Consider the following 15,898-nt stretch of genomic DNA (forward strand, 5'->3'; position numbering starts at 1 on the left):
TTTTCATGCCACAGTGGTTTCTTCTATACCCTTCCATTGCCATCAGGTGATATTTTGAAAAATAGAAACAGAACTATGTCTGTCAGCTGATCTACAGGAAATAGTTTGACAGCCCTAAACAAAAGACAATTTTTCCATCTGTGAGTTTCCTCAAAATGTTGCTCTGTTGCCCAGGCTGAAGTGCAGTGGCACCAGGAAGGCTCACTTCAACCTCGACTAAAGGAATTTTTATACTTTTTTCTTCTACAAAGGTGTTTTCATTTCTTTGGATATTTTTGGTGTTAGATGAAGAAATAAATGGCTACTGATAACTAACTGATAAAAAAGTCTTTTATAGCTACTTTTTAAAATTGAATGAAGTCTCCCCGTTTTTATTTATTTATGAGGAGTCTCACTCTCTCACCCTGGCTGGAGTGCAGTGGCATAATCTCGGCCCACTGCAACCTCTGCCTCCTGGGTCCAAGCGATTCTCCTGGCTCAGTCTCCCGAGTAGCTGGAACTACAAGTGCATGCCACCACCCTGGCTAATTTTTGTATTTTTTAGTAGAGATGGAGTTTTGCCATGTTGGCCAGGCTGGTCTCGAACTCCTGACTTCAAATGATCTGCTCGCCTCAACCTCCCAAAGTGCTAGGATTACAGACTTGAGCCACTGCGCCCGGCCACCCCCTGTTTTCTTCCAACTTTCCTTTTTTAGTTGAGATAGGGTCTTGCTCTGTCACCCAGGCTGGAGTGCAGTGGTGCAATCAGAGCTCACTGCAGCCTCGATCTCCCAGGCTCAAGCAATACTCCCACCTCAGTCTCCCGAGGTGCGCGCCACCACGCTGGGCTAATTTTGTTGTATTTTTTGTAGAGGTGGGGTTTCGCCATGTTGCCCAGGTTGGCCTCCAACTGCTGGGCTCAAGCGATCCACCCTTTCCGGTCTCCCAAAGTCCTGGGATTACAGGCGTGAGCCACCGCGCCTGGCTGAATCACAGGATTTTAAATACTCACTCTGCTTTTCTAGTCCTGTGGGAGACGTGGTTTTCTCCGTAAAATTTCTCCCTCTGTCTTGGGTGATTTCTTTTGCATTAAAGTGTGGCTCTTCGTATGTTAGAAGTTTGTTTTTATTTATTTATTTTGAGATGGAGCCTCACCGTCGCCCAGGCTGTGGAGTACAATGGCGCCATCTCAGCTCACCGCAACATCCGCCCACACCAAGCGATTCTCCTGCCTCAGCCTCCCGAGTAGCTGGGATTACAGGCGCCTGCCACCCTGCCCAGCTAATTTTTGTATTTTTTAGTAGAGACGGGGTTTCACCATCTTGGCCAGTCTGGTCTTGAACTTCTGACATCGTGATCCACCTGCCTCGGCCTCTCAAAGTGCTGAGATTAAAGGCATGAGCCACCGGCGCCCGGCCAGCAGTTTGTAATTTGTGGGGTGAAAGGAAACTAGTAGAGTCTTCTGGTACTTAGTTATCTGTCTTTCTAGGAGTTTTAGGTAATATTTTAGACTTGGCAGTTTCCTTATTTTATACGGACTGGAAAGTCAACAAATACTTCTGCAGTGCCTATTGTGTACAAAGAATCAGGATTGCACTTTCACAATGAAATGAGGGAGGCGAAGGGCTGATCTCAGATATTTAACTGGTAAATCAGTACCTTTTCTAGCATATGTGGCCATAGGGGAAATTCTCTCTAGGCTAGATAAACGGAGGAGTTTATTTAGTGTTTTGGCAAGCTTTATTGCCTCCATAGGTAACAATTATTTGCATTTCCTAGAGTAGGAGCTAAGACGCGCCCTGGAATCATTCCTTTTTGATGTGGATTTTCCAATGAGGTCAGACTTCCCTGAAGGCTATCCGTGAATAGTCTTTTTTGCTTGAGGGATGGCCAAGACACGGGCAGGTTTGCAAGCTTTGTCTTCATGCGGATCCGTCCACAGAGGTAGATGACAAACGCTCACTTGAGGATCTCTGCAGGCTCCTACTCAGGAACCCAGGCGCGCCTGCGCGTCGGAGCCCCTTTGTTGCTGGGGAGCGGAGGTCCGGTTGCGCATGCGCAGTAGGCCGGCACAGACAAGTGCGCTGCACCATTGGCACCGGCTGGGGGCGAGCCGACCTCAAGCAGTCGCGGCCGCCGCCGCCGTCGTTGCTACTGCCGCAGCGGAGTTCAGCGGGCCCGGACGTGGGAGACTTCCCACACGGTGACTGAGATGTCGTCCACTGCGGCTTTTTATCTTCTCTCTACGCTAGGAGGGTACTTGGTGACCTCATTCTTGTTGCTTAAATACCCGACCTTGCTGCACCAGAGAAAGAAGCAGCGATTCCTCGGTAAACACATCTCTCACCGCGGAGGTGAGAGGGGTCCCCAGAACCCGATGGCGGAGGTGGGGGAGGCTGAGGGTCCTTTGCGGCTCCGCAGAAGGCAACCGGGTGGCAATCCCTGAGAGTTTGAGGAAGAATGGGGTTGCGCGAATTGAGGGCTCCTCCGGAGGCGAAGGCTCTGTGAAGGGGAGGTCTCTTGAGGGGAAGGAAGGAGAGAGATTCCCCAGTCTGAGCCACAGCGGGGGTCTCTCGGGGGCAGCAGTGTGAGGGGTCCTCTGAAATGGGAAAGACCCGATCGAGAATGAAGGGTAGGCGGAGCGTTTCTCGGCGGATGGAAGGATGATCGCAAGGTCCCTTCCTAGCACCAAGACACAAAGGGGGAGAGCGGTGCAGAACCGAAGGTACTCGGCGGGGGGCACCGGGAACTCACTGCTCCGAGCGAGCCGGTGGCTGAGTGGATGGGAAGAGCCGAGGCGGGGAGCAGGGCTGCGGATTTTCGTGAAGCTGGACGAGCTGTAGCCCCTGTGTCTGCGGTGCCTGGGGGCCCGCCCACCCCCGCTCTGAGCACTCAAAATTGAGAAGAGAGGGAAAACGAGTCCCCCGAGCCAGGGACGTTTCCCAAGGTCACAATGAGAGCTTGGGCTGAACTGAGACAGGAACTAGAGTGTCCAGGTCCCCAGAGCTGCAAACCTTACACCTTTTTTCTGTCCTTTGAGCACTGCAAAAAAAACAAAAAGAAAAAGAAAAACAAAACAAAACACACACACGGAAGGACAGGTGGATTTTCAAAAGACTAAAAATGATTTCGTTTAGGACAGGACAGTATTGTTTAAATAAAACAAAAAATAAGTTTCTTTTGGAAAAGTGTTTTTGCTAAAAGGAGCCTAGGTTGCTCACTCTCTAATTTCCCAAATAACAGGTCAAATCTTTGCTTCTTCATTATTGTGTTAATAATGTGTCTTAAGGCCGGGCGCGGTGGCTCAAGCCTGTAATCCCAGCACTTTGGGAGGCCGAGGCGGGTGGATCACGAGGTCAAGAGATCAAGACCATCCTGGTCAACATGGTGAAACCCCGTCTCTACTAAAACTACAAAAAAATTAGCTGGGCATGGTGGCACGTGCCTGTAGTCCCAGCTACTCAGGAGGCTGAGGCAGGAGAATTGCCTGAACCCAGGAGGCGGAGGTTGCGGTGAGCCGAGATCGCGCCATTGCACTCCAGCCTGGGTAACAAGAGCGAAACTCCGTCTTAAAAAAAAAAAAAAAAAATAATAATAATAATAATGTGTCTTCATTGCATTTCAAGTATGATGTATAAAGTTTGGTGAAATTGGATTATTTTCAATCAATTTTAACTGTTCTTTAAAGATGAATGTTAAACCAGTTTAAAAGCTGCTTGAAATTTAATACATACTTGAAATGATAATTTCTAAGAGTTTACAGTCCAAAACTTGATTTAGTACCATAACCACTTTACTAACAAGTATCAGCCAAGGAATAAGGTTTTGAAATATAGATACAGAAATACATTATAATTCTTCTGAATTTTATCAGTTAAACATAGTTCTAATGAGTGACTTCAATACTATTCTAGTCTTCCCACTCATGAAAAGCATTAGAGGTTTTAAAGGGTGGCCAGCCAAATGCCATGTTATTGCTTATTTGGGTTATCTGTTTTAATAAGCCACCTGGTTAAACAGTAGGATGAAGTTTAACTACTAAGGTGCCTTCAACCATTGGCACCAGGGGCCAACTTTTAGTATTCAAGTTGTTGTCACAGAAACAATCTGCTTTTCTTCTTCTTCTTCTTTTTTTTTTTTTTAAATACGGGGTTTCACCATGTTGGTCAGGCTGGTCTTGAACTCCTGGCCTCAGGTGATCCACCCGCCTTGGCCTCCAAAGTGCTTGGATTACAGGTGTGAACTACCATGCCCGGCCTATCTTCTTCTTTTTCTTTTTTAATTTTTGTTTCTTTTCTTTTTTTAATTCCTCTTCTTCATCATCTTCTTTTCTTATTATTTTTTTTTCATTTATTATTATTATTTTTTAAGATGGGGTTTCACCATATTGGTCAGGCTGGTCTTGGACTCCTGACCTCAGGTGATTCGCCTGCCTCAGCCTCCCAAAGTGCTGGGATTACAGGTGTGAGCCACCGTGCCCGGCTCATCTTATTTTCTTTCTTTCTTCTTCTTCTTCTTCTTCTCCTCCTCCTTCTTCTTCTTCCTCTTCTCTCCTCCTTCTTCTTCCTCCTCTTCTTCTTCCTCTTCTCCTTCTCCTCCTCTTTCTTCTTCTTCCTTCTTCTTCTTCTTCATTTCTTCTTCTTTTTTTTCTTCTTTTTTGAGGCAGAATTTTGCTCTTGTCACCCACACTGGAGCGCAATGGCACAATCTTGACTCACTACAGCCTCTGTTTCCCAGGTTGAAGTGATTTTCCTGCCTCAGCCTCCTGAGTAGCTGGGATTACAGGTGCCCACCACCACGCCCAGCTAATTTTTGTATTTTTAGTAGAGACGGGGTTTCGCTATGTTGGCCAGGCTGGTCTCAAACTTTTGACTTCAGGTGATCCACCTGGCTTGGCCTCTCAAAGTGCTGGGATTACAGGCGTTGCACTCAGCCAGAAGTAAAGTCCTATTCTGGGGATGGGCAGTACACATTACTTTTTTGTTTGTTGTGTTGACTGATTTACAGAAAGTACGCTTACTAAAAACTCCAAAACAAAACAAAACCAGATACTCTAAAAAGCTATCTAAACTGTCATTGTGAATTATCAAAATTTTGTTTTAGAAGGAATACGTGTCAATCTTTGAAATTTTGCAACACTCTACAGGTGAAAAAACCCAGCGCTCCATAGGCGTTAAAGACTGTGCTAGATCATCACAGCAAGTATCAAAGCCAGGATAAGCTAGATCTCAAATTTTTGTTTACTGTTCAAGATACTTTTAAACTACTTTCTTCCTATATATTGAGTCATTTCAATATTACCTCTTATATAAAAATTTCCATTCATTATTTGTAAATGTGGCATCAGTATTCATATATTTAAAGATGTAATGGATTCTTTTTTTTTTTTTGAGACAGAGTCTTACTCTGTCATCAGGCTGGAGTCTAGTGGCACAATCTTGGCTCACTGCAACCTCTGCCTCCCGGGTTCAAGTGATTCTCCTGCCAAGTAGCTGAGATTACAGGTGCGCGCCACCACGCCTAGCTAATTTTTGTATTTTAGTAGAGACGGGGTTTTTCCATGTTGGCCAGGATGGTCTCAATCTCTTGACTTCGTGATCTGCCCACTTCAGCCTCCCAAAGTTCTGGGATTACAGGCATGAGCCACTGCACCTGGCCAAGGTAATGGAACTTTTAATGAAAATCTTGTTAAATATCTACAGACTAAAAATCTGTTTCACCTATATAATGGTCCTACAACTGTTCTGGAAAATCTTACCTAACAAGAAACCCAAGTGACACTCGGGATTGGAGGAACACACTTTATTACGCTGGCGGGCCCGGAAGGGTTGCACCCAAAAGTCTGGACCTCGGCTTAGAATAGTACACAGTTTTTATAGGTAAGGGGAAGGGGAAGTAACTTAGGACTTCAGGAATTAATTTAGGACTTCAGACAACGCAGCAGGTTTTAGACAACGAGGCAGTTTCTCCTAAAGGTTTTCCAGTTAGTAAGCAATAAGCTGATGTACAGAAGCAGAAAGAGGCGGTTACTAACAAAAATAGGGGCAGTTTTAAAATAGGGATGGTTGCTGACTACGTGCTGACAAAATTCTGGGCAACATTTCCACTTCACAACAACTGTAGTAAGTCCCCATGTCAGTGCTTCATACACTTTTGTTGAATGTGTACACTCAATACTACAGTTGAATCCAGAGTGATAGAGAAGATAAAACACTTTGTAATTCAAGATACTATGTCTCTGGACAATAAGAGACATATGTAACTAGGAAGGAGTCACTCCCTTGATTGCCTTTAATTTTTGTCTTAGACATGGATAATAGCAATCACTGGTTTCTCTGTGCAGGTTACTAGTATTTGGGCTTATTCTCTATTGCCATAACTGCAAATACCTGATATTTATTTATTTTTCCCCATAAGTAAGGAAACAATGATATTTCTTGTAAATTAGGTATATGACCATTGAAACATTAATCATGTTATGTGTATAAAGTATATGCACTTGAATTGGTATAACCTGAAATTCTGAGTATCTACTCTGTTTCTACAATATTATGTCTGCTCCAAAAACATGATAAAGATTTTTTTTTTGAGACAGAGTCTCACTCTGTCACCCAGGTTGGAGTGCAGTGACGCGATCTTGGCTTACTGCAACCTCTGCCTCCGAAGTTCAAGTGATTCTCCTGCCTCAGCCTCTCAAGTAGCTGGGACTACGGGCACATGCCGCCATGCCCGGCTAATCTTTTCTATAGTAGAGACAGGGTCTCACTGTGTTAGCGGATCTCCTGACCTTCTGATCTACCCACCTTGGCCTCTCAAAGTGCTGGGATTACAGGCATGAGCCACCATGCCCTGCCACATGATAAAGATTTAAATCACCCAAGTCAGATACTCGATTTACCAGTTTTTAGCCTTGGGAACAAGTCTTAGTTTCTGTTTATTTTTCCGGACAGACTCTCGTTCACTTACCTTAGCTTGAGTTCAGTGGCAGCGAGCCAGGATTTTGCCATGTTGGCCACGCTGGTCTTGAACTCCTGACCTCAGGTGATCTGCCTGCCTCTGCCTCCCAAAGTGGTGGTATTACAGGCGTGAACCATCAGGCCTGGCCAGCCAGAAGCCTGTTTTTACTTACTACAAACTGGGGACCATTTGCCTTGCTTACCTCTTTGAGTTGTAATGATGATCAGGTGTATAAAAGGCTCTTTGAAAAGTGTGAAAGTGTTTAGAAATATTATATGGGTGGATACAAAGTTTTCACAGTTGTATTTTGTAACAAAACTTTGAGGTCATTGAAAAGGAATGAGATCAGTCTTGTGTTTTCAAAGTTTTAATTTAACATTTTGGCCTTTTACTAGGATTGATTGTCTTTTAAAATAGAAAATACTCTGTTTCAAAAATTAAATGCTGTAGGCTTTATTTCTTTAAAGCATAACATTGTATTTAGTGTATTATATTGTAATGGGATCTGTTGATGCAGCTGCTTCCCTTATTAGACTCTGAGTTCCTTATGGGCAGGGATCAGATTTGTTAGTTTCTGTGTTTCTAGCCACTAGTACAGATGCTGACAAATGATAGAATAATAGCTAATTGTCTGCTAATTATCTACTGTGTACTAGATACTTTTCATGTGTCTCCTAAATTTATTTGATCATATAACATTTTTTATAATTACAAAGTGTTGATGAAACATCAGTAAGACTAAAGAGAAACGCTTTGCATTAAATGGAGAACAAACAATGCTCTCAAAGACTATTTTCTTAATTACTATATAAATTATGAATTTTATACTATTTTTAAGATACATATATTTTCCAGTTGCATAACTAACTCATGTTCATTGTAGAAAATTTGGAAAACATAAAAATGAAAAAAGAAAAAATAGTTCCTAAAACTTGACTATCTGGAGATAATCTCTGTTAACATCTTGAAGTAAGCTCTTTAAGGACTTATTTTCCTTTGTTTGGAATCATACTCTATATACATTTATTCCAAATGCCCACCGAGTTAGCTAGAGAATTAAGCAACAGATTTTTTAGAAAGAGTTCTAGTTATTAGGCCTTAGTGGCCAAAGAATAAAAAACCTATCAACAACTGATCGAATTCCCACCTTTTCTCCCAGTCTTTAACTTTTGTTCTCAAGGCAGGGTAGTATCACAATCTGGGTATCCTGCCACAGATTGGTTTGGTGGATGATACTTTGAGGGTAAGGATTGCTCTTGGACACTGGCTGCTTCTGGGCCCTAAACTTTAATTGGTTGTTCAAGACGAACAGCAAGGCATCAGTTTGAATCTCAAAGTGTCACTGGAAGCCGCATTTCATAATTGTACCTGAAACATGTTCCATGTCAGGGTATTGATTCCCTGGAGTTTGAGACCAGCCTAGCCAACATTGTGAAACCCTGTCTCTACTAAAAATACAGCTCTTGTTTCTTCATTTTTTTTTTGAGACAGAGTCTTACTCTGGAGTGCAATGGCGCCATCTCGGCTCACTGCAACATCCGCCTGCTGGGTTCAAGCGATTTTCCTGCCTCAGCCTTCTGAGTAGCTGGGATTACAGGCATGTGCCACCATGCCCAGCTAATTTTTGTATTTTAGGTAGAGACGGGGTTTTGCCATGTTGGTCAGGCTGGTCTCAAACTCCTGACCTCAAGTGATCTGCCTGCCTTGGTCTCTCAAAGTGCTGGGATTACAAGCATGAGCCACCATGCCCAGCCCCTTATTCCTTATATGGAGGAAAGAGTTCCTCCATATAAGGAACTCTTCCACCCTTATTAGCGAGGACCTTCTTCCAGCTGGCTTGCTCATTCCACTTTTCTTTCTTTCTTTCTTTCTTTTTTTTGAGACAGAGTTTCGCTCTTCTTGCCCAGGCTGGAGTGCAGTGGCACAATCTTGGCTCACTGCAACCTCTGCCTTCCAGTTTCAAGCGATTCTCCTGCTTCAGCCTCCTGAGTAGCTGGGATTACAGGTGCCCACCACCATGCCCAGCTAAATTTTTGTATTTTTAGTAGAAATGGGTTTCACCATGTTGGCCAGGCTGTTCTTGAACACCTGACCTCAGGTGATCTGCCTCAGCCTCCCAATGTGCTGGGATTACAGGTGTGTGCCACTGTGCCCGACCCATAATCTTAAACTTTTAAGCTCTGTGAATTTAGAAAAATAATTTTTTTTTGTGACAGGGTCTCATTCTGTTGCCCAGGTTGGATTGCAGTGGTGCAATAACGGCTCACTGCAGATTCAACCTCCTGGGCTCAAGCCATCCACCCATCTCAGGCTCTTGAGTAGCTGGGACCACAGACACAAGTCACCACGCCCAGCTAATTAAAATTTTCTTTTTTTCTTTTATAGAAATGGGGTATCTTTGTGTTGCTTAGGCTAGTCTTGGACTTCTGGATGCAAGGAATCCTCCTGCCTTGGCCTCCCAAAGTGCTGGGATTATAAGCATGAGCCACTGTGCCTGGCCAAAAATTAAATATTCTTCTATTAAAATTACTGAAATGATCACAAAACATATTTTTTAAAATAATTATTATTAAAGACACATACATATAATATCTAGTTGTTAAATGCTCCCTGTATATCTACATACAGTTTGGATGTCATCCTTTTGTACTTCAGGTGATCTTGTGTGGCTTGCTGAGATTTTTACATATGGCACACAGTTCTAAAGGCCACGGATAGCATACTAGCTATATTGATATGCCTAATCTTTTTCTTATATCTGCAAATATAAATTTCACTAGTTTTTTTCCTTTGAAATATAAAAACAATTTTGCATTGTTCCAGGAAATCTATGTTGAGAAATGCACTTTTGTACATACCATCTCTAGTTATTTCAAGCTCTTTATGCTTTTTTTTTTTTTGAGACGGAGTTTCGCTCTTGTTACCCAGGCTGGAGTGCAATGGCGCGATCTCGGCTCACCGCAATCTCCGCCTCCTGGGTTCAGGCAATTCTCCTGCCTCAGCCTCCTGAGTAGCTGGGATTACAGGCATGCGCCACCATGCCCAGCTAATTTTTTGTAGTTTTAGTAGAGACGGGGTTTCACCGTGTTGACCAGGATGGTCTCGATCTTTTGACCTTGTGATCCACCCGCCTCGGCCTCCCAAAGTGGTGGGATTACAGGCGTGAGCCACCGTGCCCGGCCCTCTTTATGCTCTTATATAAGTCATATATAGTGTTTACAAGACACACTATAAATGTTGAGTGAACAAATGATTTTAAAAATGAAGGAAGGCCAGGCATGGTGGTCCAAGCTTGTAATCCCAGCACTTTGGGATTTGGGAGACTGAGAAAGGGAAATCAAACAATTTCATGAGGGAAGAGTTACCACTAAATAATTCCTTGGAGAGGAATGTCATACTTCTTAATTAGTCCCTTAGTTATTCTCCAGATTTTCCCCATATGAATCTACCAAGTAATTTGTGGGTTTTATCATCGTGGAATGTATCTTCCAGCTTTATATAAACATAGAAATATATGGGAATAGGGGTCAATGTGAATAACTTAACTGTAAAGCTGAAGTAAAGGATGCTATATGGATGGCAGCATAAAAGCTGCAGCATAGTGGCAAAAAGGTTGGACTTTAAAATCATACTGCTGCCAGGTGAGGTGGTTCACACTTGTAATTCCAGCACTTTGGGAGACTGAGGCAGGTGGATCACCTGAGGTCAGGGGTTCAAGACCAGCCTAGCCAACATGGTGAAACCCCATGTCTACTAAAAATTAAAAAAATTAGCTGCGCATGATGGCGGATGCCTATAATCCCAGCTACTTGGGAGGCTGAGGTGGGAAAATTGCTTGAACCTGGGAGGCAGAGGTTGCAGTGAGCTGAGATCATACCACTGCACTCCAGCCTGGGCGACAGAACGAGACTCTGTCTCAAAAAAAAAAAAAAGAAAAAGAAAAAAGAAATCATACTGCTTGTGCTTGAATCCCAGTTTGTTTTATTGGTTATGTGACCTTAGCCAGTTTTTATGTAGAGATATTTAATATTAATACTACCTCATGGGTGGTTGTGAGGATTTTAATGAAATAATATATAAAGTGCTAAGCACAGTCTCTGGCTTTTGCTAATTATTAATGTCTTGGCTACCTTTTTAATATTTTAGTAGTGACTATGTAATAAACATAAAATAGATGAAGGATCTTAATAATGTTGGCATGCTCCAGCTGTTAGGTTTAAATGAATTACAATTAAATTTACTATGGAAAGCAGACATAAAAGATGTAAATAGGCAAATAGGGAATGTAAATACTGGTAGTAATAATCATATTGACTGTGGGGACGTGTATTGAATTTCTGTCCTATCTTTTTCCTAGCATATTTCCCCTAAGCCAAAAGATCAAACAAAAAATGTCTTTTTAAGACTCCCTGAACCCATCACAGATGTAAACAGTTACTAACTTATGCCCAGTCTTGTTTCATCTATATCCCTGTCCATTCTTCTCACCCAGATTATTTTGAAACAAATTTCTTTTTCTTTTCTTTTCTTTTTTTTTTTTTTTTTGAGACAGAGTTTCACTGTTGCAGGCTGGAGTACAATGGCGCGATCTCGGCTCACCGCAACCTCCGCCTTGCGGGTTCCAGCGATTCTCCTGCCTGAGCCTCCGGAGAAGATGGGATTACAGGCATGCGCCACCATGCCCAGCTAATTTTGTGTTTTAATTTTTTTGTTTTAATTTTTTTTGAGATGGAGTCTTGCTCTGTCGCCAGGCTGGAGTGCAGAGGCACAATCTCCTCTCACTGTAACCTCCGCCTCCTGGGTTCAAGTGATTCTTCCACCTCAACCTCCCTAGTAGCTGGGACCACAGGCACGTGCCACCACGTCCGGCTAATTTTTGTATTTTTAGTAGAGACTGGATTTCACTATATTGGCCAGGATGGTCTCGATCTCTTGACCTCGTGATCTGCGTGCCTCGGCCTACCAAAGTGCTGAGATTACAGGCGTGAGCCACTGCGCCCGGCCTTTTGAATTTTTAGTAGAGACGGGGTTTCCCTATGTTGGTCGGGCTGGTCTCGAATTCCTGATCTCAGGTGATCTGCCCGCCTTGGCCTCCCAAAATGCTGGGATTACAGGTGTTAGCCACCGTGCCTGGCCAACAAATTTCAAATATCAAATGATTTCAAACATAATACTCATGGAACATTCTTTTGTGGAATATTCTAAAAGATGTTAGGACAAAGTTCTTGCCATTGGGATTTGAGAAGACTAGTAACATTGCTTAATTTCCCTTCCCAAGTTTTGAACCAGTTTAGAAATAAAATATAGGCATCAGATAGATAGAAGTCAAAATATTAACTCTATTATTAATATAACTGCATTTTGGCCCTATAATGCCCTCTTGAAATTGATCTTAACACTAAAATGGGGTCCTTTTCCTTGCATTGGCAGGACCTACCTTGGCAAACTTTCTATACAGATGAACAGAAATTTTATTTCTGAGGTTGGGCTACTCCAAATTAAGAGCACTCTGATGGGTTGAATTACAGATGGACAGACAGTTCTTTCTCTCTCCTTTTTTTTTTTTTTTTGTGACAAGGTCTCACTCTGTCACCCAGGCTGAAGGGCAATGACACAATCACAGCTTACTGCAGTCTCAAACTCCAGAGTTCAAGCAATCCTCCCATCTCAGTCCCCTAAGTAGCTGAGACTACAGGCGCACACCAGCAGGCCTGGCTATTATTTTAATTTTTTTATAGAAACGGAGTCTCACTATGTTGCCCAGGCCAGTCATGAACTCCTAGACTCAAGCAACCCTCCTGCCTTGGCTTTCCAAAGTGTTAGGGTTATAGGCATGAGCCACTGCACCCAGCCAGAAGACTATTTTTATTTAAAAGACTGAGTAGCTGCCCGACACGGTGGCTCATGCCTGTAATCCCAGCACTTTGGGAGGCCAATGCAGGCGGATCACCTGCATTGGCCTCACTTGAGGTCAGGAGTTCAAGACCAGCCTTGCCAACATAATGAAACTCTGTCTCTACTAAAAAATACAAAATTAGCTGGGTGTGGTAACACATGCCTGTGATCCCAGCTACTTGGGAGGCTGAGGTAGGAGAATCGCTTGAACTCGGGAGAACTCCGGAGACAGAGGTTACAGTGAGCCGAGATTGCACCATTGCACTCCAGCCTGGGTGGGCAACAAGAGCGAAACCCTGTCTCAAAAGAAAGAAAGAAAGAAAGAAAACAAAAGAATGAGTGGAAAATTATGGTTACTTAGGCTTGATTATTTAGCAGTTATGTTCTTTTTATTATTATTATTCTTATTAAGTGCTGAGACACATGTACAGAAAGTGCAGGTTTGTTACTTAGGTATACATGTGCCATGGTGGTTTGCTGCACTCATCAACCCATCATCTACATTAGGTATTTCTCCCAATGCTATCCGTCCCTTAGCCCCCATCCCCCAACAGGCCCTGGTGTGTGATGTTTCCCTCCCTGTGTTCATGTGTTCTCACTGTTCAACACCCACTTATGAGTGAGAACATGTGGTGTTTGGTTTTCTGTTCTTGTGTTAGTTTGCTGAGAATGATGGTTTCCAGCTTTATCCATGTCCCTGCAAAGGACATAAACTCATCCTTTTTTTTTTAAATTGCATTTTAGGTTTTGGGGTACATGTGAAGAACATGCAAGATTGTTGCATAGGTACACACATGGCATCGTGATTTGCTGCCTTCCTCCCCTTCACCTATATCTGGCATTTCTCCCCATGCTATCTCTCCCCAGCCCCCCAACCCCCACTGTCCTCCCCTATTTCCCCCCAACAGACCCCAGTGTGTGATGTTCCCATCCCTGTGTCCATGTGTACTCATTGTTCAACACCCACCTATGAGTGGGAACATGAGGTGTTTGATTTCCTGTTCTTGTGTCAGTTTGCTGAGAATGATGGTTTCCAGATTCATCCATGTCCCTACAAAGGATGCGAACTCATCATTTTTGATGGCTGCATAATATTCCATGGTGTATTTGTGCCACATTTTCCCTGTCCAGTCTGTCATCGATGGGCATTTGGGTTGGTTCCAGGTCTTTGCCATTGTAAACAGTGCTGCAGTGAACATTCGTGTGTATGTGTCCTTATAGTGGAACGATTTATAATCCTTTAGATATATATCCAGAAATAGGATTGCTAGGTCAAATGGAATTTCTATGTCTAGGTCCTTGAGGGATCGCCACACTGTCTTCCACGATGGTTGAACTAATTTACGCTCCTACCAACAGTGTAAAAGTCTTCTTATTTCTCCACATCCTCTCCAGCATCTGTTGTCTCCAGATTTTTTAATGATCGCCATTCTAACTGGCGTGAGATGGTATCTCAGTGTAGTTTTGATTTGCATTTCTCTAATGACCAGTGATGATGAGCATTTTTTTATGTTTGTTGGCCTCATGTATGTCTTCTTTTGTAAAGTGTCTGTTCATATCCTTCACCCACTTTTGAATGGGCTTGTTTGTTTTTTTCTTGTAAATCTGTTTTAGTTCTTTGTAAATTCTGGATATCAGCCCTTTGTCAGATGGGTAGACTGCAAAAATTTTTTCCCATTCTGTTGGTTGCTGATTCACTCTAATGACTGTTTCTTTTGCCGTGCAGAAGCTGTGGAATTTTTTTTTTTTTTTTTTTTTTTTTTTTTTTTTAAAGCCGGGGTTTCGCCATGTTGGTCAGGCTGGTCTTGAACTCCCGACCTCAGGTGATCTGCCTGCCTTGGCCTCCAAAGTGCTTCGATTACAGGCGTGAGCCACCACGCCCGGCCTGAAGCTGTGGAATTTGATTAGGTTCCATTTGTCTATTTTGGCTTTTGTTGCCAATGCTTTTGGTGTTTTGGTCATGAAGTCCTTGCCTACGCTTATGTCCTGAATGGTTTTGCCTAGATTTTCTTCTAGGGTTTTTATGGTGTTAGGTCTTATGTTTAAGTCTTTAATCCATTTGGAGTTAATTTTAGTGTAAGATGTCAGGAAGGGGTCCAGTTTCTGCTTTCTGCGCATGGCTAGCCAGTTTTCCCAACACCATTTATTAAACAGGGAATCCTTTCCCCATTGCTTGTTTTTGTCAGGTCTGTCAAAGATCAGATGGTTGTAGATATGTTGTGTTGCCTCTGAGGCCTCTGTTCTGTTCCATTGGTCTATGTGTTCTTTTTTTTTTGAGATGCAGTCTCACTCTGTTGCCCAGGCTGGAGTGCAGTGGCTGAATCTCGGCCCACTGCAGTCTCCGTCTCCCAGGTTCAAGTGAATTCACCTGCCTCAGCCTCCTGAGTAGCTGGGACTACAGGTGGGCACCACCATGCCCAGCTAAGTTTTGTATTTTTAGTAGAGGCAGGGTTTCACCATGTTGGATGATCTCAAATCTCTTTTCCTCGTGATCCACCTGCCTCAGCCCCTCAAAGTGCTGGGATTACAGGTGTAAGCCGCCGCACCTGTCTGCAAGCAGTTATGTTCTTGGAAATGAATAAAGTGAGTCTGTTACTTTAAGAAAATAATCTAGCTGACAGCGCCAAGATTTAATTTGAGCTTTCTTTTTTATTTTTATTTTATTTTTAGACTAGTCAAGTGCAGTAGTGAGAAGCGGGGAAATAGTAGAACAAGGAGTTCAATCTGTAACTGACTGTGAACAATCAATTGAGATAACTCACTACCTTCGGACCAGACTAATTTGAGCTTTCAATAAAAATTAGAATTTTAGAAAACTTGTATTTGCCACCATGATGAGCTTGACATCGTTTGATTCTTAAAGACAAGGCTGGGCACGGTGGCTCACGCCTGTAATCCTAGCACTTTGGGAGGCCGAGGTGGGTGGATCACCTGAGGTCAGGAGTTCAAGACCAGCCTGGCCATCATGGAGAAACCCCATCTTAAAAAAAAAAAAAAAAAAAAAAAGGAAAAAATAATTCTTTTTTTTTTTTTTTTTTTTTGGGATGGAGTTTCCCTCTTGTTACCC

The 15,898-nt window shown here is 43.0% G+C and overlaps 1 protein-coding gene across 4 annotated transcripts in view; it reads left to right on the forward strand.

Annotated features, from left to right (window-relative positions):
• The first annotated feature begins 2,048 nt into the window (after positions 1-2,048).
• The window catches only part of GDPD1 (glycerophosphodiester phosphodiesterase domain containing 1), a 57,022-nt gene continuing 43,172 nt past the window's right edge, over positions 2,049-15,898 (forward strand). For 2 of the 4 annotated variants that reach the window (XM_032280695.1, XM_032280694.1), the window contains exon 1: positions 2,049-2,333. In XM_032280695.1, the coding sequence (XP_032136586.1) occupies positions 2,192-2,333 (142 nt within the window). In that variant the 5' untranslated portion in view covers positions 2,049-2,191. The remainder of the gene's footprint in view (positions 2,334-15,898) is intronic. The other 2 variants (XM_032280693.1, XM_032280692.1) reach the window with 2 other exon arrangements.

The sequence above is a fragment of the Sapajus apella genome, unplaced genomic scaffold (assembly GCF_009761245.1).
Source record: "Sapajus apella isolate SASKATOON/1434 unplaced genomic scaffold, GSC_monkey_1.0 scaffold12, whole genome shotgun sequence".
Lineage (NCBI taxonomy): Eukaryota > Metazoa > Chordata > Mammalia > Primates > Cebidae > Sapajus > Sapajus apella.